This window comes from Gracilinanus agilis, chromosome 2 (assembly GCF_016433145.1).
Source record: "Gracilinanus agilis isolate LMUSP501 chromosome 2, AgileGrace, whole genome shotgun sequence".
NCBI classification, from domain to species: Eukaryota; Metazoa; Chordata; class Mammalia; order Didelphimorphia; family Didelphidae; genus Gracilinanus; species Gracilinanus agilis.
The window spans coordinates 59,964,648-59,988,102 of NC_058131.1; the positions used below are offsets into that span (position 1 = coordinate 59,964,648).

General features: G+C 35.5%; 1 protein-coding gene across 2 annotated transcripts; it reads left to right on the plus strand.

The window, feature by feature from the left end:
* The first annotated feature begins 11,048 nt into the window (after positions 1 to 11,048).
* On the plus strand, positions 11,049 to 20,450 carry HSDL1 (hydroxysteroid dehydrogenase like 1). Of its 2 annotated transcripts, XM_044660559.1 has the most exons (5): positions 11,049 to 11,268; positions 16,703 to 16,795; positions 16,961 to 17,148; positions 17,315 to 17,539; positions 20,122 to 20,450. In XM_044660559.1, exons 1-5 carry the CDS (start codon positions 11,049 to 11,051, stop codon positions 20,218 to 20,220), a joined length of 825 nt encoding a protein of 274 aa, XP_044516494.1. In that variant the 3' UTR covers positions 20,221 to 20,450. The 2 variants fall into 2 exon arrangements, with proteins under 2 accessions (XP_044516494.1, XP_044516493.1); XM_044660558.1 differs by having other exon boundaries at positions 16,703 to 17,148.
* The last annotated feature ends 3,005 nt before the right edge of the window (positions 20,451 to 23,455 follow it).

Below are 23,455 nucleotides of genomic sequence, written 5' to 3' on the forward strand. Positions count from 1 at the left end.
CCCCTCTTAAGCTCCCCCTTGTCTTATCCCTGCCTGAGCAGCCCCCTAATACTCCTCCCCTTCAGACCGACCCCCTACCCGGGCCTTAGCCCCCTCCGAAGCCCTCTCCTCCTGTTTCCTTCCTTACTGGAGCTTTCCTCCTATTCCTTTCCCGGAGCCTTTCCAGAGCTCACCTCTCCCCTCCCTCTCCCCCGGGTCCTCGCCTCAGACCATCTGAGCTCTGTTCCCCTTCCTGGCCCCATGCTTTCTTGACACCCCTATCCCAGCTTGAGTCCACCCCCATCCCTACCTGAGCTCTCCTCGCAGATCATGACCAGGCCCTCCCAGAATTCACCCCTTTTCTTTCCACAGGTCTCCGAATCCTGACTCCATCTCTTCCTTTCTTGGCTGCTTCCCCAGGTTCTGATCCGATCCTCTCCTCTCCCTTAGGCCTGTTTCCTCCTTCCCCACCTGATTCCCTCCAGGCCACGGTCCTGCCCCCACATCCTAGTTTAGATCCTTCCCTTTTCTCCCCTTCTGATCCCTCCACAGATTCCTTCTCCCTTCCTCAGGAGCTTCTACTCAAATCCCTGTCTTGACCTTATTGCCCCTTTCTCTTTCTCAGTCTCCCTACCATTCCTATCCATTCTTCATTTATTCTCAACCCAGCGCCAACCTAGTTTTACCTTTTTGAATAGAGGGCCCTTCCCTTTTCTAGTCAAGCAAAACTTGGCTACATCCCATCCATTTAAAAAATTATCTTTTTTTTATTCCAATAACAAATTTACACATAAGTTTTCCAAAGTTATGATTCATGTTGTCTCCCTCCCCTCTTCCCTCCCCACTCCCAGAGTTGACAAGCAATTCCACTGCATCCCATCCATTTCAGCAACTCTTCAAGCCAGGCTGCAGCCTGACACTATCCACATTCTTCTTTAGTCTTTCTAAAGCCTGAAATGTCCCTGACCTACAGTAGGCACAATTCTCTTGTCCTATATCGCCCTGTTCAGCAACCCCAGGCACTCACCATCCCTTTCTCCTTTCAGGTTCAGTCTTGTCCTTTTCAGTTCCATCCCTTTTTGTCCTAGTCCTTCCCTATCATCAGGAATTCAACCCATCCCATGTTCTTAAAGGGCTCAGAGGCTCAGGGCCCCACTTTTGGAGGTTGGTGAGCTTCAAGTTCCTTGGCTTATCTTTGTAAGCCTTTTATTTATTTAATCAATAAAAAAAGCTTTATGTTGAGTGTTTAATTGATTAAAAGTGGCTATTTTAGAAAGGATGCTAATGCACCGGGGTAGCATTTCTTAGATTAAGAATTTGCAAGATCTTGCAAATAGGTTTCAATATGATCTCAAATGTTTATGCAGGCTTAATGATAACTACCTTGAATTTATGTAGTAACTTAAAATTAAACATCCATATTTAGTACATATTACCTCATTTGTTTCACAACATGACTTTTGAATAGAGAAAAGTGCTATTTTAAACTATTTCACAAATAGAGAAGAGAAAACTAGAGAAATTTTTGTGGGTGGCTGCCCTGGGACTAGAATCCAGGTCTCACACCTTTGATCCTGTTACTCTTCCCTAGCTATAAAGGCCATTGTTTCCCAACCTTTCTAGTCTCCAACACATCAAAATTCGACTAGGGGCAATGAAGAAAAACCAGTAAGCTAGTATATATCAGGGATTCTCTTATTTTTTCAACATTTAAGTTTACCCTCACAGAAAGGTTGGGAAAATATCTTAAATGATTAGGACCTTTTTGGAGCAATCCTCATTGAGCAATATTTAATTTTATTTAATAACATTTATATTTAAATAAATATACTAAATCATATTTGTATTTATAAATATTACTAAATGCCCATTTATTGATATTTAAATTTATTCATTGAAGATATTTATCGACTTAGCTATTTTTGTACAGAGCTCTGTGTGAGGTGTTAAGAAGCTACAAAAGAAATAAAAAACATGGTTGTCTGGCCAAAGGAAACTAATTTAGAGTCTGGTGGGGAGATAAGGCATGAAACATTTAAATAAGCATACTGATGCTTATTTAAATCGAGGAATTTGGAATCAGAGGACTTGAAAGATGGGTTGGATTTCTATAGGCCTTCTATAGAGAAGTAGGAGGGAGGGGGAAACTTGATTGCTAAAGATACAAAAATTTCAGAGATACTACAAGATTGGCTAATAGCAAATGTTTTCTAGTTTTGAAAAAGGGAAGAGAACATAGCCTTCAAACTACAGGCTGGCTTAAATGACTTTGATTCCTGGGAAAATTCTAGAGTAGATAATTAAAGAGATGGTTGGCCAACACTAGAAAAAGAATCGGTATTCATCATTGATGAAAATGACTTCATCAAGTCTGGACACTCTTGTTGCCCTTTTTACAGGATTATTAAACTAGTAAGTGGACAGAAGTTTACCTAGATTTTAGCAAAGCTTTTGTTGAAGCATTTTCATACTGTTTTGTTGAGAAAATGAAGTGTGGGTTAGATAGTAATAGCCAAATGGATTCAAAACTGATTGGATGACTAAACTAATTAGTGTAGATATTTGAATGGCTGGACTAACAGTGTAGTTATGAATAGGTTATTGTCATTTTGGGTCTTCACCAGAGTCTAGGAATCTTGCATTGGCCCAGTGCTTTTTGTCATATTTATCAATAACTTGGATATGGACAGAGAAGGCATGCTCATCAGATTTGCTGATGGCAAAGTTGAGATGAATAGCTAACACATTGGATGACAAAGGCTGACATTAGACTGACTAATAAGATTGAATTGAATAGAGATAATGTAAAATCTTACACTTGGGTGCAGAGTTTTCAGCTTTATAAGTAAAGGTGTGCTGAAAAAAATTGGAGAGTGTTAGTGGACTGCAAGATCAAATATGAGTCAGCATTGTGATGTAGCAGCCAAAAAAAACTAATGCAGTTTTGAGCTGTAGGAAGAATGGTTTAGCCTCCAGGATTAGGGAGGTGATTGTCCTCATGTAGTCATTGCCAGACCTCATCTGCAGTGTGGTGTTTAGTTCTTTCTTTCTTTTTAAAAATATATTTCCCCCAAATACATGTAAAATTAACATTTATTTTCTGAAATCTTGAGTTCCAAATTCTCTCCCTCAATTCTTCCCTCTCCTTTCTGAAGTTCCCTAAGTTACATTTGTTAGATCATGCAAAACCTATTTCCATATTGGTCATGTTGTAGAAGATGACTCATATTCAAATAAACAAACAAGTTAAACCACAAAGAAAATAAAGTGAAGAACCAAATGCTTTGATCTGCATTCGGAATCCACCAGTTCTTTCTCTGGAAGAGGACAGCATTTTTCTTCATGAGTCCTTTGGAATTGTCTTGAATCATTGTATTGCTGAGAATAGCTAAGTCATTCCCAATTGATCATCCTATGATACTCCTGTTACTATGTACAATATTTTCCTGGTTCTGTTCACTTCACTTTGCATCAATTCAAGTAAGTCTTGCCAAGTTTTTCTGAAATCATCCTGCTCATCATTCTTACATAGCACAGTAGTATTTACAATAATATACCCTAGCTTGTTTAGCTCTTCTCCAATTGATGAATATCCCCATAATTTCCAATTCCTTGTCACCACAAAAAGAGCTGCTATAAATAGTTTTGTTCAGGTAGGTCCTTTCCCCCTACTTTTCATCTCTTTGGGATACACAGTCGGTACTGGATCAGAGGGTATGCATGATTTTAGAGCCCTTTGGGCATAGTCCAAATTGCTCTCTGAAATGGTTGGATCCCTTCACAGCTCCACCAGCAATCCAATGGTGTCCCCGTTTTCTCATATCCCCTCCAGTATTTTATCATTTTCCTTTTCTGTCATATTAGCCAATTTGATAGGTATGAGGTGGTATCTCAGAGTTGTTTTAATGTACATTTTTCTAATCAAAGATTTAGAACATTTTTTCATATGATAATAGATAACTTTGATTTCTTCATCTGAGAACTACTTGTTCATATTCTTTGACCATTATCAATTGGGGAAATGACTTGAATTTTTGTAAATTTGATTTAATATTCTGAATATTTAAGAAATGAGACCTTAAGCTGAAATATTTGTTATGAAAAAAAATTTTTTTCCTGGTTTTCTGCTTTCCTTTGAATTCTGGTTGTATTGGTTTTGTTTGTGTAAAAACCTTTTGAATTTAATATAATCAAAATTCTCCATCTTATATCTCATAATACTCTCTTTTGTTTGGTCCTAAAGTCTTCCCTTATCCATAGATCTGACAGGTAAACTATTCCCTGTTCCCCTAATTTACTTATAGTATCACCTTTACATCTAAATCATGTACCTATTTTGACTTTATCTTGGTATATGCAGTGAGATTGTACCTAGTTTCTGACTTACTGGTTTCCGGTTTTTCTGGCAGTTTTTGTCAAATAGTGAGAACTTTGGGGTTTATCAAACACTGGATTACTATGGTCATTTACTCCTATGTATGATGTACCTAATCTGTTTCCCTGATCCATCACTCTATTTCTTAGCCATACCAAATTGTTTTGATGATTACTGCTTTATAATGCAGTTTTAGATCTGGGAGGGCTAGGTGGTGTGTGGTTCTTGGCATCATAGTTTAAGGTGGCCATTGATAAGCTATTGTGGGCAGAGGAAGGCAACCATGGTGGTGAAAGGCTTTGAGTTCATGACATGAGAGGAGGAAATGGACCTGGAGAAGAGAAGCTTCAGGGGAGTCCTGATAACTGTGTTCTGGCATTTGAAGGCTGGCATATAGAAGAGGAGGGAGTAGACTTGTTCTGTTTGGTTGGCCCTACAGGTCAGAACCAGGATCAATGGATGGATGTTATGAAGAACATTAGGTTTGATTTCAGGAGAAGCTTTCTAACACTGAGAGGAGCCCCTATGTCCAGTAAATTTCCTGGGTAGGTTCCCCTTATTGCAGAGGCATTCCTCTAGTAGTCTTTACATTGTTTGGAGACTGGGAAGCACATAAATTGTTGTCCTTCTTGATATGAGACCACCTTACCTTTAATACCAGGTGTATTATTTCTTTTAATTTTCCAGCTTTGGAAATTATCCTTTCACATCCATTTAAGTACATTGAAAGTTCACTATTCTGAACAAAGTTGAAAGTTCTAGTCATTTAAGAATTCTGAGTTTAAAAATATTACTATAGTTATTTCTCTTCTCTTTAATTCCTTGCCCTCTGGAATAATTTTTAAAAGTAAGGCCCCTTTTTCTTTTTTTCTTGTGAGGAATTTGAAAGATGAAGCCATTTAATTCCTTTCCATATTTCTTTAGTTTACGTTAAGGTTTAAAAAGGTTTTGAAAATAACATGTGTTTACTTCTCTTTTCCTTCTTGGCCTCTTTGCCATTCACTTTTTTTCACTCTTTACGGTACAGTTCTTCCATTCATTCTTCTTCCAGAACTTTGTTTCACACAGATTTTGTATTGACTTTATTTACTTTATACCTTGCTTATCTGAGAGATAAGTCATGTTAACCACGAGGTGGAATAATGGAATTCTAGGAAATTTGGCATTCCTACTTTGTAGTCTTTGTTATAATCCTTATGTTTTCTCTATTAGCATAATCTGCAAACTTGATGAAACATGGTTCAATACAGAATGTAGTACAACATTCTTAGTAAGAGAAAAAATAACCAGTGAAGAGTGTAATAGAAAGACTACAAAACTGAGTGAGAATTAGAATCCCTAGGTTCTTGTAACTTAAGTTATACTGCTAATAAGTTGTGTGATCTTGGGCAAGGCATTTCTTTTCTCTGTCCTTTACATCTGTAAAACAAGTGACATTGACAGCGTCTTGAAGGTCTAAATTCTACTAAACTCAGCATTATAAGTCATAAGCTTTTAAATTTATTTTTATTTTTTCTAAAACTTACCTTCCATCTAGGAATCAATACTTAGGCAGAAGAGCAGTAAAGGGTAGGCTGTGGGGGTTAAGTGACTTGCCCAGGGTCACTTGCCCAGGGTCACAGCTAGGAAGTGTCTGAGGCTAAATTTGAACCTAGGACTACTGGTCTCTAGGCCCAGCTCTGTCTACTGAGCCACCTCACTGCCCCCGTGATATTTTGATGCAAAGAATTTTTCCCATTCAACCTCTTCTTGGTGCTTTAATGTCTGGCAGAAGCTTTTTAGTTTCAAGTATCAACATTATCTATCTTTTGACTCTGTCTTGTTTAAGAAATATCTTTTACTCATTAATGTGAGAGGTAAATGAACTATTTCTCTTCTAATTTTTTTTACAGTATGATCTTTAATATTAAGGCCACATGTCCATTTAGGACATGTTTAGGACTCTGTCTTGTAGAGCGTGGTATAAGGTGTTGGTCTAAGCCCAATTTCTTATTGACTGCTTTCCAGTTTTCCTAACAACTTTTATCAAACAGGGAGTTTTTTTACAGGTAATTTGTTTTCCACTTTATAAAGTTATTATTACTTGAGTTCTATTGTTTCTGAATCTCCCATGTCTAGTTTGTTCCATTGATCTCTCTCTAGTCTTTAACCAGTATCAGATGGTTTTGATTTATAATATAATTTGAGATCCAGAAGGCCCATTTCCCTTTTGTCCTTCTTTTCATCATTTTCCTTCATATTCTAATCCTTTTGTTTTTTCCAAATGAATTTTGTTATTATTTTATCAAATTCCATAGAGTATCCTCTTAGTAATTTGATTGGAATCTCAATTAAAGTATAAATTAATTTTGGTAGTATTGTCATTTTTGTTATAGTAACACAACCTATCCATGAATATTGAATATTTCTCCAGCTATTTAGGTTGTTCTTTATTTCTTTAAGGAGCACTTTTTAATTGATTTTATAGAAGTCTTTTGTGTGTTTTTGAGGGTTTCTTTTGAGATATATAATGCATTTTGTAGTTATTTAGAATAGGATTTCTCTATTATTGCTTCTTGTGTTTTGAAATGCTGCCAATTTTTGAGTTTTTGTAGTCTGCAACTTTGCTGAAAGCTGTTGTCTCAATTAGTATCCAGTAAATTATCATTATCAGCAAACAAGAATTTATTACTTTTAATTCCTTTCTCATATCTATTGCTAGCATTTCCAGTACTACATTAGCGTGGGGAGAGTAGGCATCCTTACTTCCCTATTGAATTTTTTGGAAAAGTTCTAGACATTCTTATGTCTGTATCCCAAAGAAATAATAATAATAATAAATAATAATAATAATAATAAAGCAAATCTATTTGTACAGAAATATTTATAGCAAAGAATTGGAAAGTGAGGGGATGTCCATAATTTGGGGAATGGATGAACAAGTTGTAGTATGTGATTGTGATGGAGTACTATTGTGCTATTAGAAATGAACAACAGGATGGTTTCAGAAAAACCTGGGAAGACTTAACACAAACAGATGCAGGGTGAAGTGTGTAGAACCAGGAGAACATTGTACACACTAATAGCAATAGTGTAAAGGTTATCAGCTGTGAAGGATTTGCTGATCAAGATAACAATCTAAGGCAATTCCAAAGGACCCATGCTGAAAAATGCTATCCACCTCTAGGGAGAACTGATGAATTGTGAATGCAGATTGAAACATACATTTTTTATTTTTCTTGCTTTTTTATCCTCCAACATGGCTAATATGGAAGTATGTTTTTCTATAACTTCATATTCATAACTAGTATATAGCTTGCCTTTTCAATGGGTGAGGAAAGGGAGAGAGGAAGAGAATTTGTCAATCAAAAATTTTTAAATGAATGTTAAAGATAAAAAATAATTTAATTTAAAAAAGGAACAAATTATAGAGTATCTCCATTTTGTATAGTGTTTGCTTTTAGCTTAGATAAATGCTTTTATGTTAAAAAAAATTTCCTTATGCCTGTACTTTTTAGTATTTTTAACTAAAAGAGTGTTTTGTCAAAGGCTTTTTCTGCATCTGTTGAAATGATCATGTAGTTTTGGATGTTTTAGTTTTAATATAATTATGTTGATTTTTTCCTAATCTCTGGCATAAATTACATTTGCTGTAATCTATCTGATAGGATTTTAACATTTTTGAGTCGATGTTCATCTGTGATATTGACCCCTGTTTTTTGTTTAATCTTTCCCAGGATTAGATGTTAGTGCTTTCTTTCTCAATTTTAAGAATTTGTAAAGCGTGGGTACTAACTATTCTTTAAAAGTTTGATAGAATTCTGCTGTGAATCATCAGAACTAGTTTTTTTTCCCTTTGTAGTTACATTTATAACTTCTTTTTCTGAGACTGTATCATTTAATTAAGATCTCTACTTGATATTCTGATAGTTCGGTTATTCTATATTTTCAAAGATATTCTTTAGTTTCTTTTCTGTTCTTAGTTTTGTTAGCCTACAAGTGTGCAAAACATGTTTTGATTATTCTTTTTATACCTCCTGATTTTGCTGTGATTTCATCTTGTTCATTTGCTATTTTATTGATCCAATTTTCTCATCTCTTATGAGATTAGCTAAGGGTTTATAATTTATATTAGTGTTTTTGTAGAACTTTTAGTTTTATTTATCATTTCTTTGGGCTCTTTATTCCCAATTTATGTATTTCCTCTCTTAATTTTTAATATTTCACGCTTGTTTTAGGTTTATTTTCTAATTTCTTTAAATTCATGTTCAGTTCATTAATCCTTTTTTTTCCCAATTTTTCCATTTTTGATTGTGAGGATTTGCTTTTGTTTTTGAGGACTACCTTATCTGCATTCCAGAAATTTCAAAGTGTTGTTTTGCCACTATCTTTTTCTTTTACATAGCTTATTAATTATTTCTATAATTTATTTTTTGGCTCATTTATCTAATATTTCATCATTAAATCTCTTTTTGGGTATGCATCTTTCCATTTGTGGTCCCTGAACTGAAAGAATGTATTGACTATTATTTCTATCCTTTTACACTTGCTTGCAATATCTTCTGTCTTAGTACATAGTCTGTTTTTGTACAAATTCCATGGGGTGCAGCAAAATAAAGAAATATTTTCAAATTAGAAAATGATAATAAGCCTTAACTTTAGTTTCTCTAGAAATTTGTATGGTTCCATGTTGTTCCTTTTGTTTATCTTTCTATTAGACTTATTCAAAACCAATAAAGGCATTATGAAGTCTCCTGTCACTATTGTTTTACTGTCTTTGTCTTCTGGAAGTATAGTTAAGTTCATATTTGCATGATACATCACCCTGGGCTACATTCATTGCCCTTTGGAGCACATTATTCAATTTCTTTCTCCTTTTTTTCTTTTGAACTCAGAATAATCTTGCATTATTCAGATATCCTTAACTTTGTGATAGAACCTCTTTCTCCTGATGGCTTCTGGAACTTCTTAATTCTGAATTGAATTTTTAAATTTAACCACTAAATATGTTAGAATTTGCAATCTTGGGTGTGTGTGTGTGTGTGTGTGTGTGTGTGTGTAGGTGATTTGTAAATTCTTTCTATTGGAATTTCATTTTCTATGTTCAGCAGTTATGAACATTCTCTTCTATTTTTTCCTTCATTAGGGTGTTTTGTCTTTTCATGTTCTTCTAGGAGACTTAAGATTCTTAGATTATCTGCACACAGTCCTGCCTTTGAGATCAGTATGCTTTGTTTGTCGAAGCATATTTTCTTTTAACATATTTTTCCTTCTGTTCTTCTAGATTGACCTTTACTTTTGTGTAATTCATTACCAGTCACTTTTTTTCCTTTTGTTTCTTATTGTGGATTCCAGTTTTTTGATTATGCTTATTATTTTTGCTGTGTAGGGTGCTTCTCATTTCTCTTTTAAACTGTTTAGGAAGAGTGTGTTGTGGTTCCATGTTCACCTCAAATTCCAGAGTCTTCTGTCTCATGCAGTATTGGATTATTTTCCTTTGTTTTATACATAGATACCTGAACTTGTTATGAAATCTGGGGACCATATATATGCTTCTGTTGTGATTACCTTGTGACTGGATCTCAAAGTGCTTCAGCCTCCTTCCACCCTAGGAAACTTATGGTACAACAACTGGCCCAGCTGGCTGCTGTGCTCTTCCCTACAGACTTAGGAAAATGCCACATAGCTTTCCCACACACAGTATCTTGTACAATTGTGACCTATACATTCCCTGGTACTAGCAGTTTGGAATTTTGCAGCATTCATTGGTGCTTCTGAGTTGCAGCCCCCAGCAGGTTGTTGCTCTTGAAGGATTGTGACCAAATTGACTGTTCAAGGCCTGAGCAAAATTTTACATGGACCCTGGGCCTCTATGGCACTGGAAAGATGGAGGGGAGACTAATGTGGTAGGAGTGGGCGTTGTTGCAAGCCCAGGTCATGTCCTTGGGTCTGCTAGTGCCCTGTGGGAGGTGAAGAAGAGGGGAGGTACTAAATAAATTCAGGGTCATTAAGTGTCAGTTTGTGGGTTTGGGAGGAGGTTCTTTTACCTTTTGGATTTTGAGTTTCCTAGACACATCATTCAGTTCTCTCATTTTAAAGCAGAGAACATCTAGCCCAGAAAAGGGAAATGATTTACTTAAGATTATCCAGCTTCTACCCGGCTGCAAAGACAGGACTAGAACGGAGTGATGATGACAGGAGGGCAGTTCCTCAGTCTGGATCTTGTACTTTTTCCATGATATCATGCTCCTTCTCAAATCCTCTTTTATTCTAATTCCTCTCATTCTCTGAAACAGTTATTGTGCTGCCTAGACTTTATGAAGTTATGAGTTTGTGAAGTTTCCCCTTCATAGAGTTGTTTTTTGTCATGACATGGGAAAGATCCTTCTTTTTATTCACATTCAAGTAGGAGTTATTGAAGTTAAAAAATGATAAAAATTGTTTTATCTGTGAAGCATAATTTTTGTTTTTGAGAGGTTATGGGGATAGGAAAAAATATCTAGTCTGCCATCCTGTTTCTCATGAGACCTGGAACCAACACTATAATATATTTTATCCTGAAAAATCATTGTTACTTTCATCCTAAAGAGTCACATTCTTATGGAGCAGATAATTTTCCAGGTGGAAACATATATGACATTAATTTATTAGGCAGAGGCGATCTTATTGATGTCATCTTTCTTTTTTTTTTTCTTTTTTCAGGGTTCTGTTAGCCATGGCTGCTGTTGACAGTTTCTACCTCTTATACAGGGAAATTGCCAGGTCTTGCAATTGCTACATGGAAGCTTTAGCTTTGGTTGGAGCCTGGTACACTGCCAGAAAAAGCATCACCATCATATGTGACTTTTACAGCTTGATCAGACTGCATTTCATCCCTAGATTGGTGAGCAGAGCTGATCTCATTAAACAATATGGACGATGGGCAGTTGTCAGTGGTAAGAAAATAAATTATAAATACTTTGACTTCAATTAAAATCCAACTTGCTATTTAATATCTTGTATTCTAAATTAGGGGACTTATTTATGTATGGCATAATGGATGAAGGTTGTTCAGTCATTTTTCAGTCATGTCTTACTCTTCATGATCTCTAACTTAGGTTTTTCTTGTCATAAATACTAAAATGGTTTGCCATTTCCTTCTCCAGCTCATTTTATAGATGACCCTGAGGCAAACAGACAGGGTCAAGTGACTTGCTTAGGATCACATAGATAGATAGTAGGTATCTGAGGCCAGATTTGAACTCTGGAAGATAAGTCTTCCTGACTCCAGGCCCAGCACTCTAGTTACTGCATCTAGGTGCCCTTTGGGTAGAAAGCTGAAATTAAAGACAGGAAAATATAGGTTCAGGTTTTACTTCTGAGATAACATTGGTTCTGTGACCTAGGTAAGTTGCTTTATCTCTCAGGTTTCTAGAGTTCTTTGAAACCATAAGATGCAGAGAAGGTATCAACCTCACTGGTAAAGGGAGTTCACCTACTCTGGAGTTCCTTATACCAAGTGTCAGACACTCCCATGTAGCCAGAACCAGATTAAAATGTAATTGGGAAATGTTTAACAAAATGAATAAAAATGTAACACAATGTAGATAGGGGGGCAGCTGGGTAGCTCAGTGGATTGAGAGTCAGGCCTAGAGACAGGAGGTCCTAGGTTCAAACCTGGCCTCAGCCACTTCCCAGTTGTGTGACCCTGGGCAAGTTACTTGACCCCCATTGCCCACCCTTACCAATCTTCCACCTATGAGACAATACACCGAAGTACAAGGGTTTAAAAAAAAAAAAAGTAACACAATGTAGATAGTCAGGGATCCTTTTCTATGTAGATTTGACAACCACTGCCCTAGACCAGTGAAATCAAGGGTTAAGTCCTTTAACTTCTTTAGATGGCTATTTTGGTACTTTGACAAGAAAATACTATTTAAAAGGCCATGTGTTTCTATGCATATTTTTCTCTTTTATGTATATCCCTCCACTCCATGTTTAGAAGAAAATAAAAAAAAAAAGATTTTCATGGAATGTAAAAACTGGAAAGTACCTCAGAAGTGACATCATTCATTTTTCTTATTTTGAAGCTGAGAACATTGAACTCAGAAAAGGGAAAGGATTCACCTAAGTAAGCTTCCACCTGGCTGCAAAGCCAGAACTAGAACAGAATGGTGATGGTGAGAAGGCAATTCCTCAGCCTTGTACCTTTTCCATGATTCTTCTTCTTTTATTCTAACTCCTTTCATTCTCTAAAATGGTTATTGCTGCTGCCCTGGGCGTCATGAAGTTATGAGTTTGGGAAGTTTCCCCTTCATAGAATTGTTTTGTTGCAACATGGGATAGATCCTTCTTTTGATCCACATTCAAGTAGGTGTTATTGAAGGGTTTTTTAAAATAGAAAAATATAGAAATTCAGGGTTATACAGTCAGCTTAATTTTAAGTAAATCTCTAACTTACAGAAATTTTGTTCTGGTTGACCATTTAACAGTCATTTATTGTTCATCATACCACCTTTATTTTTTTTCTGACAAAATACTTATTAGAGATCAGATTTTTGGAAGTAGGAGCACATTTGCTGACCAAGACATAAAAATAATTTCAAAACTAAATTTTATTTAAAAAAATTTTGAACTGAGTAACCATAAATAAAAGCATTCAAGTAAATAGTAAGATGACTAAATCACTCCATAGACTCCCAAGTTATTTATTATTTGTGTATTAACACAGTAATGTCTTATTTCCTTCTATCCTGCGTACTGATTCCTTTTCTTCTATCTATATGTTAGATTTGTCTTATCATCATCATCATTATTATCATCATTATAGTCTTAAAGATTGTAAGTTTTAGAGAAAGTATTGACCTGCACCTTAGAGAAAGAGAGAGAAAGTTCCTTATCTGGAAGTTCCTTATACCAATAAAATCACAGGTCTGGTTTCCCTCACTATCCCTGGTAGATACTATATTTTATATAATCATAATGTATAAATTGTTCAGATTCTGGCTTTCTTGACCATTCATGGACATTTCCTCATGTTTCTTTTGGTTCTTCATATTTGTCAGTTCTTATGGAACAATAATAGTCCATTTTATTTTTTGAGGAGAGAACTGGACCTTTGATTTCATTGGTATGGGGTAACTCTTGGGGAAGAAATTTCCTCCACCAATGAAAATCATCTTCGGTTACCCTAGTCTGAGAGTGTTAACTGTCTAGAGATTAGGTATCGTATAGAGCAGGGGTCGGCAATGTATGGCTCCAGAGCCATATCTGGCTCTTTTGAGGGCCAGATATGGCTCTTTCTGCAGGAGCCATAAAGTCCATTTTTTTTTCAGGTGCTGTTACAGGAGCGGCACTGTGAGCACTGTACGGCTCTCACGAAATTACATTTTAAAAAATGTGGCGTTTATGGCTCTCACAGCCAAAAAAGTTGCCGACCCCTGGTATAGAGATTAGATCATGGCCACACAGATAGGTTTATGTCAGGTGCAAGACTTGATTCCAGGTCTTTATGATTCCAAGTCTGGCTTCTATTCACCATACCATGTCGCTTTTCCATTATATTATTATTTCACAGTTTGTTGAGCTATTCCTCAATTTAGGACGTAAGGGTTTTTTTGTTTTTTTGTTTGTTTTTTGATTTTTTTTTGCTTGTACAAGTAAAACTGCATAATATTTTTGTAGAGAGGTCTTTTTTCTTCTTTTCTTAATAATATTCTTAGAGTGACTGTGCATACCCTTTAATATAGCAATACCACTACTAGGTCTTTATTCTAAACAGATTTAAAACAAAGGGGAAAAGACCTATATGTACAAAAATATTTATAATGGCTCTTTTTTGTGGTAGCAAAGAATTGGAAATTGAGAAGATGTTCATCAGTTGGGGTATGGCTAAACAAGTTATGGTATATGATTGTAATGCTATTCTAATGTGCTGTAAGAAATCATGGGCAGAATGATTTCAGAAAAATCTAAAAACACTTATGTGAATTGATGAAATTGAAGTGAGCAGAGCTTGAAGATCATTGTGCCCAATAACAGTAATATTGTTTGATGAAAGTATGAATGACCTACCTATCCCCAGCAATACAGTGATCCAATATAATTCCAAAGACTCATCATGAAAAATGTCATACATCTTCAGAGAAAGAACTAATGTCTGAATGTAGACCCAAATAATTTCACTTTCTTTTTTTTCTTCAAGATCTTGTTCATAAAATGACTAATACAGAAAAATATTTTACTTGATTGCACATGTAAAATCTATCTCAGATTGACTACCATCTCAGGAAGGGGTAAGGGTGAGGAAATGTGGAAGGGAGGAAGAGAATTTGGAACTGAAAAAATTTTTTAAAAAGTGTTGAAATTTTTTTACCATAATTGGGGAAAATATTATTTTAAAAAATCTTCAGAGTATAGATTTTATAGAATCATTAGATAGAAGGGTATGAATAGTTTTGAATGTTGCCATATTATTTTTCATTGTATGGATTGTTCCCCTGGTTCTGCTCACCTTGCCCTGCATCAGTTCATATAAGACTGCTCAGGTTTCTCTGAAGCTATCCCTTTTGTCATTTTTATGGCATAGTAGTAGTCCACTGTGCTCATATGCCTCATTGGTTCAGCCACTCTGTTGCTGCATACTTCTCTCCCAGCTTCCCGGCTGCTTTTCCTGTTTCTTCTATCTTTTCTTGCAATTTTCTTTGCTGTGTCATTAACTGTATCCCATACCCTAAGCAAAGGTACCCTGCAGTATCTTGTTGTACATAATTTTTTGCATGCTGTCTTCCTCATTAGGTTGTGATGTCCTTGAAGGCAAGGAATGATTTTACTTTTTTGGTGTAGAGCTTAGCCCAGCCTGACAAAATATGTCAGCGCTTCATCAGTCCTTCTTGACTTGACTATAAGTTTCTATTCTTTCTCTATCCTCTCCCTTAGTGATCCTTTCTAGTTCTGTGAGTTCAATTACCTCCTCTATGACACCATTCTCAAGTCTACATATCCAAGACTGATCTTCTGAACTCGAATAGTACATACAAATTACTTTCTGGACATTTCTACTTGGATGTCCTTTTGGCATTTTTGCCTTATTTCATATGTCTAAACTGTACTCTTCATCTTCTTTCCCACTCCCCTTATTGGCATTTAAAGCCCTTCATAGTATGACTCTGATTTACCCTTTCTCGGATTAGTTTCTGTTTCTTCCCTTCAAATACTTTCTGTTCCAGATATACTGACCTACTTAGTAGTTGTTCCTTGCGTGTGACATCTTGCTTTTGTGCAGACTGTTGCCCACCCCACCTCCATATCTGAAATGCATTTCCTTCTCTTTTATACCTCTTAAGAGCCCTCTTTTTCTTTAAACACAGCACGTACAGCTAGGTGGTCCAGTGGGTAAAGGGCTAGATCCAGAGTCAGGAAGAAAATAAGTTCAAATCCCACCTCAGATACTTGCCAGTAGCTGTGGGACCTTGGTCAAGTCACTTACCTTTTCTCTGCCTCAGTTTCCTCAGCTCTAAAATGGAAGTGAAAACACGTCCCCTGCAGAATTGTTGAGAGGATCAAATGAGATGGTATTTGTAAAGTGTGTAGCACAGTGTCTGACATGTAGTAGGCATTTAATAAAAGCTTGTTTCCTTCCTTTATCCCTCAAGTGCTCCCTTCTACATGTGGCTCCCTGTGTACTCTCTCCCTTTTGAGATGAATTTGATTATATTTTTTTATTTACTCAGATTATATTTTTTATTTACTTTATTATATCTATGTTGTCCTCCCACTGGAATGTTAAATCCTTGATTGTAGGAGCTACTTCATTAGTGTCTTTGTATCCCTAGCACTTAGCACAGTTCTGTGTACAAACTCTTTAAACTTGTCTGTTCCTATTGAGGGCTCCCCCATCTTAGTCACCTTGGTTTGAAGCCCCTGTTATCTTAACATTTCTCTCTTCCACCCTCCACCCCACCCACCCTCCATGTCTCCTCAGCTATCGTGTCTTTTTGATGTTTGCCACAGTATCTATTGCATGTTCCCATTTCTTCTCTCATTCGATTTCCCAGGGCACTGGTCTAGAAGTGTCACTTCTCTTCAAAACTGCACTTCAAAAACCTTGCCTGGCTCCCTGCTGCTTCTGGATTTATTGAGTGATCCAGCTCCATTTGTAGGTTTTTAAAAACCTAGTACTCCACAGTATTATCATCTACTATCTACTAGCACATCATTGCTTCAGGGAATAATGTGAGACATGACAATTCAGACTCGATTCTCTCTTAATGTTAACCTCCACGATTCTTTTTGATATCCTTGTCTGATGTTCCCAACACCAAATTTGAAATGTTGCACACCACAAAAGATACTCAGATGCTGTATTGCCTTTTCTGTTTTCTAACATAGGTGCAACAGATGGCATTGGAAAAGCCTATGCTGAAGAATTAGCAAGCCGGGGTCTCAGCATTGTCCTCATCAGCCAGAACGAAGAGAAACTGCATAAGCTTTCCAAAACCTTAGCTCAGACCTACAAAGTTGAAACAGAGATTATAGTTGCAGATTTCTCCAATGGCCGCGGAATTTACTTGCTTATTAGAGAAGCTTTACAAGACAAAGACATCGGTATCTTGGTGAATAATGTTGGAGTGTTTTATCCCTACCCACAGTATTTCACTCAAGTCTCTGAGGACAAACTGTGGGACATTATTGACGTAAACATCGCAGCTGCCAGCTTGATGGTCCATATAGTATTGCCAGGAATGGTGTCAAGGAAGAAGGGGGCGATTGTGAACATCTCCTCTGGCTCCTGCTGCAAACCTACACCCCAAATGACTGCATATTCAGCATCAAAGGTGATGACTATTGTGGGTAGGGAAGAGAGCCCTGTTGTAAACTAATGCTGTAATGATTGGATCTTGTACTTTTAATTGCAGCTAGGAGCACATTAACTACATCTTACTTTAATAGAAAATGAGAAATAAATGTTTTCTTTTTTCTTTTTTCATTGTTTTCAAACAGGCTTACTTAGACCACTTCAGCAGAGCATTGCAATATGAATATGCCTCTAAAGGAATTTTTGTACAGAGTTTAATTCCATTCTCTGTAGCTACAAATATGAAAGGGCACAGCTTTCTACATGGCTTCTCTTGGTTGGTGCCATCACCAAAAGTATATGCACATCATGCCATTGCGACTCTTGGAATCTCGAAAAGGACCACTGGGTACTGGTTTCATTCAATTCAGGTAACAGGATTTGAACTTTATCTCACCTAAGTCAGCATAACTTTCATTTTTTTTGCATGATTCATAGAAATTGTAGAAAATTTAAATGAAAGCTCATATTGACAAGCAGAAAGTTTTGGTTGATTCTTACATTGATTTTCTGTGTTTTTAGTTGTCATGGGAGCTTCTCTTTTGGTAATACTGGCATTTAAATTGTTAAAAATTAAAATGGATATAATATCTTATGGATGAGAAGTGCTCCTCTACATAAATGCAAATGAGAGCAGAAAACATTTTTAAATTCGATAACCATATTGTGGAATTCGATAACCATAGCTCTCCAGGTTCTCAAAAGACTATGCCAGTGGGGCACACACCCTGACAGTTTGTACAAAGCAGGAAATGTTTTGAATATGGTCCTGGTGACAGATGGGCTGAATGTCAGTCATTTTTAGCCTAGCCTAGCCATGTCTGCCAGGGGTATATCAATGGTTTGTCTACAGAGTAATGAATTTTAAAGGCACAATGACTCTTTTTTAAACCTTTACCTTCTGCCTTCGAACTGATACTAAGTATTGATCTTGTGTATGCTGTGTATTAGCTGTCAAGGTATAAAAGTAGAGAAAAGGTTCTAGCCTGCCAGACATATAGAAAGGGAGTCTGGAAGAATTATACTATTTAACTATTAATGTTGGTTTGGAAAGCATTTCTTCTCTTACTCAGAAATAGGATTAGTTTTATCCATTGTTACTATTAATTTTCAGCATGAGAACATGCCACAAATTTGGCAGGAAGAATAATCTCTCATCATTAGCTTTCCATCTGTGATATTTAAAATAAGACACCAGACTCATTCTAGGGTAGAGTTGATTGAAAAATAAATTAATATATACCTTCCCTTAGGTTAATTATTATAAAAATCAGGAAATGGTGCCACCATATATTAGCAGTTGAAGCCAACACCACAGAAGGCTTTAGTTAGGAGAAGGATGGAGAGGTTTTTATTTTATTTTGAACTAGTATTCATTTCCACCCTACTTGGTCCTAGATTTTTAGAGCCATTTCCATCAGAGGAAGATGAGTATTCTGTTTTCTATCGACAAGATGAATATTAAACGTTTTACTTTGGTATTTAATACTTTAAGAATTCATGATTTCATCATGTGAATAAGTTTTCTATTCAAGTAGTTGGCTACTTCTCTATATCTGTGGTTCTCAAAGGGTGGACCATTAAATTTTGGAAATCTGTTGTTGCAGACAAAAAAAATTTATAAATATGTTTAAAATAAGTTTAAATTATCCTACATATATAATACGGTAAGTGATGTAGTTGAAAAACATAGCTTTCCTATTTTTTATATATATTACACATATTTTTATATTTATATATATAAACTAGGAAAGCTGTGTTTACATATATATATATATANCATTTCCACCCTACTTGGTCCTAGATTTTTAGAGCCATTTCCATCAGAGGAAGATGAGTATTCTGTTTTCTATCGACAAGATGAATATTAAACGTTTTACTTTGGTATTTAATACTTTAAGAATTCATGATTTCATCATGTGAATAAGTTTTCTATTCAAGTAGTTGGCTACTTCTCTATATCTGTGGTTCTCAAAGGGTGGACCATTAAATTTTGGAAATCTGTTGTTGCAGACAAAAAAAATTTATAAATATGTTTAAAATAAGTTTAAATTATCCTACATATATAATATGGTAAGTGATATAGTTGAAAAACATAGCTTTCCTGTTTTTTATACATATTACACATATTTTTATATTTATATATATAAACTAGGAAAGCTGTGTTTACATATATATATATACATATATATATGTACATATATATTTTCCACTAAACAAAAAACATGCAAAGTTTTGAACTTGTAAAGAATTCAACAAAAATAGCCTCTCATTAAAGGAAACTTTGCATGTGTGAGTCTAATGACTTTTCAGGAATGGAGCCAGTGTAAGCATTCAGGGTACCTCATTTCCTCATAATTCAAAGACTGTGTTGGGAGTTAAAATAAATTTGCAAACCACTTCCTTATTTGGTTTAATGGGTTTCTTTTGCCCCAAGAATCCATTATGTAATGGCCAAATCTTCAGTGAGGGTTATTATTGCACTTAACTAATTGCACTGGTCCTAGGAAGACAGACACATATTCTAATGCCTAACTCATATAGAAGTCTTTTCAGCTTCAGATCTGCAACTTATAGTCTTGAAAATGCAGGGGCATTAACATATCTGTAGTTCTGAAAACGCAGGGGCTTTAACAGGAAGAAACATCAGAGTAGGATATTAATGAAGAATTAAACTTTTCAACTAAATGAAATTCTCCTGATTTTTCAGATTTTAGGCTGTGATGATCCTAAATGACCAAAAGTATTAAACAAAGAACTGAAAGTTTAAATCAGTATTTTCTGCAAGTGATTTCTGTTTTATAGTATTTTATATGATTAGTGTTCATATATGTATTGGACTGTTAAGAACTGATGAATATTCTGAAGCTTTATTAATTGGTACCATTAGTGATAATTATAATTTGGGGGGGTTCTAGTATTGTTAGTAACTTTCCCCCCTTTTTCTTTTTAGTTTCTTTTTGCACAGTATATGCCAGAATGGCTCTGGGCATGGGGAGCAAATATTATCAACAATTCAGTGCGTCATGAGGCCTTATCCCATAGATTGTGAACCTGGATATATCATCTTAGAAAGTCTTGCCAAGTTATGGGAACCTGCAGTATTCAGAGCATTGGAAGAACAACACTTCATTTTAATTGTGTATTTGGTCTTCACTATTTTGCTGGCACCTTATTGTTGCATCATTGGTAAAGCAGACATGGTACTTTTAAAGAATGCTGGAAAGCTGCCTGAAGACATTGGCACAGGGTTAATATTGAATGTGAAGAGAACTGATCTAGGAAGCCTAGAGTTGGGTATTCCTTTTTTTCATGTAAGCTATTGGAAAAACTATGTCAGTGAGTCAGTATTGTACTATGAACCAAGATGAACTGAAATTGAAATGTATTCTCAATTTGATTTGTTGGGTCTTTTCATTTTAAATTTTCTTGTTTTGTGAGTGGTCATGTGTTTTCCTTTGAAGAATTATAATTTCAAAAAAAATAACTGGAAAAGGTGTGTTTAAAGAATTATTTTGAAGCTAAAAATGCCTGGTTTAGTTCGTAGCTGTAGAAATCCAACTACCTACATGTATTGTATTACATAGATGTTGTAGTTTGAATCTCTTCTGATGAAAATGCTGCTTTCCATCCAAGAAAAGAATTGTATTAGAGAAGTTTGACAGTTGATCATTTTTAGAAAATGGTGAGATCTATATGAACAACTTTATAATTAATGGGCAAATCAGTTTTTAAAAGATATGCTAAATTTTAAAAGAAATGCTTTGAGTGGGAGCTTCATGGGATTTAAAAAAGCATTTAAATCCTTTTCTTTACAAAAGACAAACCTCTCAAGTTTTGTGACCCTAATATTTCTCCACAGTCTAGTAGTATAATTTATTACTTTCTGTTAAGTTCTTACTTACTATGGAGCTAGTCCATTGCAAAAATATATCATAAAGTATCTCAAGCATTTTTTAATTTATACAATTCTTTTGGATAATACACTGATTTTCAGTGTGATCTTTTTCTTTTTACTGAAAATTTGCCCTTTAGAAAGAAAATTATCTCACAGTTTTCTATGTGATAATCAGTTCCAACAGCATTTATTGGTATAAACACAATTGTTTGCCGAGGTAATTAAAATGTGGAGTAAATTATGTGTGTAATACTATGTATTGTATCTGACAAAATAACAGATTTAGAAGTGTATTCTTAGTTTGTGCAATGAATGTAATGAATAAAAGGAATAATTGTGTTGGAGTAAAAATGACTAACCTGTTTAGACAGAGTTAGTTCTGAAATATAATGTGTGTGATGTTTTTGGTTTAGATCATAGTATCTTATTTGAAAACTCTCTTGTGAAAACCATCTAGTGCTGTCAAAACTGTGAAGCTTTATACAAATGTAAGGTATTGTTATTATTTACATATTGATAATTCAGCATTTAATTTTGTGATCCCATTGCAAATATATTGAGTATTCATAAGCCTGGTAAAATTATTTAAGAATCATGACTTTTGTGGAATTGTTTTCTCATGAAGCAATATGCAATTAAGTACACTCATATATATGCATATATATATATAAAATTATTTATAAATCATGACTCTTGTGGAATTGTTTTTTCATGAAATAATATATAAGTACACATAAGTATATATGCATATATAGGCAAAAGGTCATATAGCTGCTGTACAGGGTAATCATTGTTACCTCTGACTCCTCTTCTCCTGCTATTTACCCTTCTCAGATTCTCCAATTATTCCCTCTGTCCAGCTTGGTCTTTTTCTATAGGCTAAATGAAGAAGAATAAATGGAACAAGGTGGAATCTTTTTACTTCTTAGTTACTACTGGCAAAAAGTACCAAGTGGGCAGCTGGGTAGCTCAGTGGAGTGAGAGTCAGGCCTAGAGACAAGAGGTCCTAGGTTCAAACGCGGCCTCAGCCATTTCCCAGCTGTGTGACCCTGGGCAAGTCACTTGACCCCCATTGCCCACCCTTACCAATCTTCCACCTGTGAGACAATACACCGAAGTACAAGGGTTTAAAAAAAAAAAAGTACCAAGTATTTATTTACTAAGCACCTGTCATGGGCCAGTTGCTGTTCTAGGTGCTGGGGGTAAAAAGGCAAAAAGTGAAAGTCATTGCCCTCAAGGAATTTATATTTTANATATATATATATACATATATATATGTACATATATATTTTCCACTAAACAAAAAACATGCAAAGTTTTGAACTTGTAAAGAATTCAACAAAAATAGCCTCTCATTAAAGGAAACTTTGCATGTGTGAGTCTAATGACTTTTCAGGAATGGAGCCAGTGTAAGCATTCAGGGTACCTCATTTCCTCATAATTCAAAGACTGTGTTGGGAGTTAAAATAAATTTGCAAACCACTTCCTTATTTGGTTTAATGGGTTTCTTTTGCCCCAAGAATCCATTATGTAATGGCCAAATCTTCAGTGAGGGTTATTATTGCACTTAACTAATTGCACTGGTCCTAGGAAGACAGACACATATTCTAATGCCTAACTCATATAGAAGTCTTTTCAGCTTCAGATCTGCAACTTATAGTCTTGAAAATGCAGGGGCATTAACATATCTGTAGTTCTGAAAACGCAGGGGCTTTAACAGGAAGAAACATCAGAGTAGGATATTAATGAAGAATTAAACTTTTCAACTAAATGAAATTCTCCTGATTTTTCAGATTTTAGGCTGTGATGATCCTAAATGACCAAAAGTATTAAACAAAGAACTGAAAGTTTAAATCAGTATTTTCTGCAAGTGATTTCTGTTTTATAGTATTTTATATGATTAGTGTTCATATATGTATTGGACTGTTAAGAACTGATGAATATTCTGAAGCTTTATTAATTGGTACCATTAGTGATAATTATAATTTGGGGGGGTTCTAGTATTGTTAGTAACTTTCCCCCCTTTTTCTTTTTAGTTTCTTTTTGCACAGTATATGCCAGAATGGCTCTGGGCATGGGGAGCAAATATTATCAACAATTCAGTGCGTCATGAGGCCTTATCCCATAGATTGTGAACCTGGATATATCATCTTAGAAAGTCTTGCCAAGTTATGGGAACCTGCAGTATTCAGAGCATTGGAAGAACAACACTTCATTTTAATTGTGTATTTGGTCTTCACTATTTTGCTGGCACCTTATTGTTGCATCATTGGTAAAGCAGACATGGTACTTTTAAAGAATGCTGGAAAGCTGCCTGAAGACATTGGCACAGGGTTAATATTGAATGTGAAGAGAACTGATCTAGGAAGCCTAGAGTTGGGTATTCCTT

What these genes read in the sequence shown, in the direction of transcription:
- HSDL1 (XM_044660558.1), top strand. Translation starts at nt 11,049, where the DNA reads ATGGCTGCTGTTGACAGTTTCTACCTCTTATACAGGGAAATTGCCAGG. An exon ending in CTGCATATTCAGCATCAAAG is followed by an intron (nt 17,149 to 17,314) that starts GTGATGACTATT and finishes GTTTTCAAACAG; the next exon opens with GCTTACTTAGACCACTTCAG. An exon ending in ACTGGTTTCATTCAATTCAG is followed by an intron (nt 17,540 to 20,121) that starts GTAACAGGATTT and finishes TTTTCTTTTTAG; the next exon opens with TTTCTTTTTGCACAGTATAT.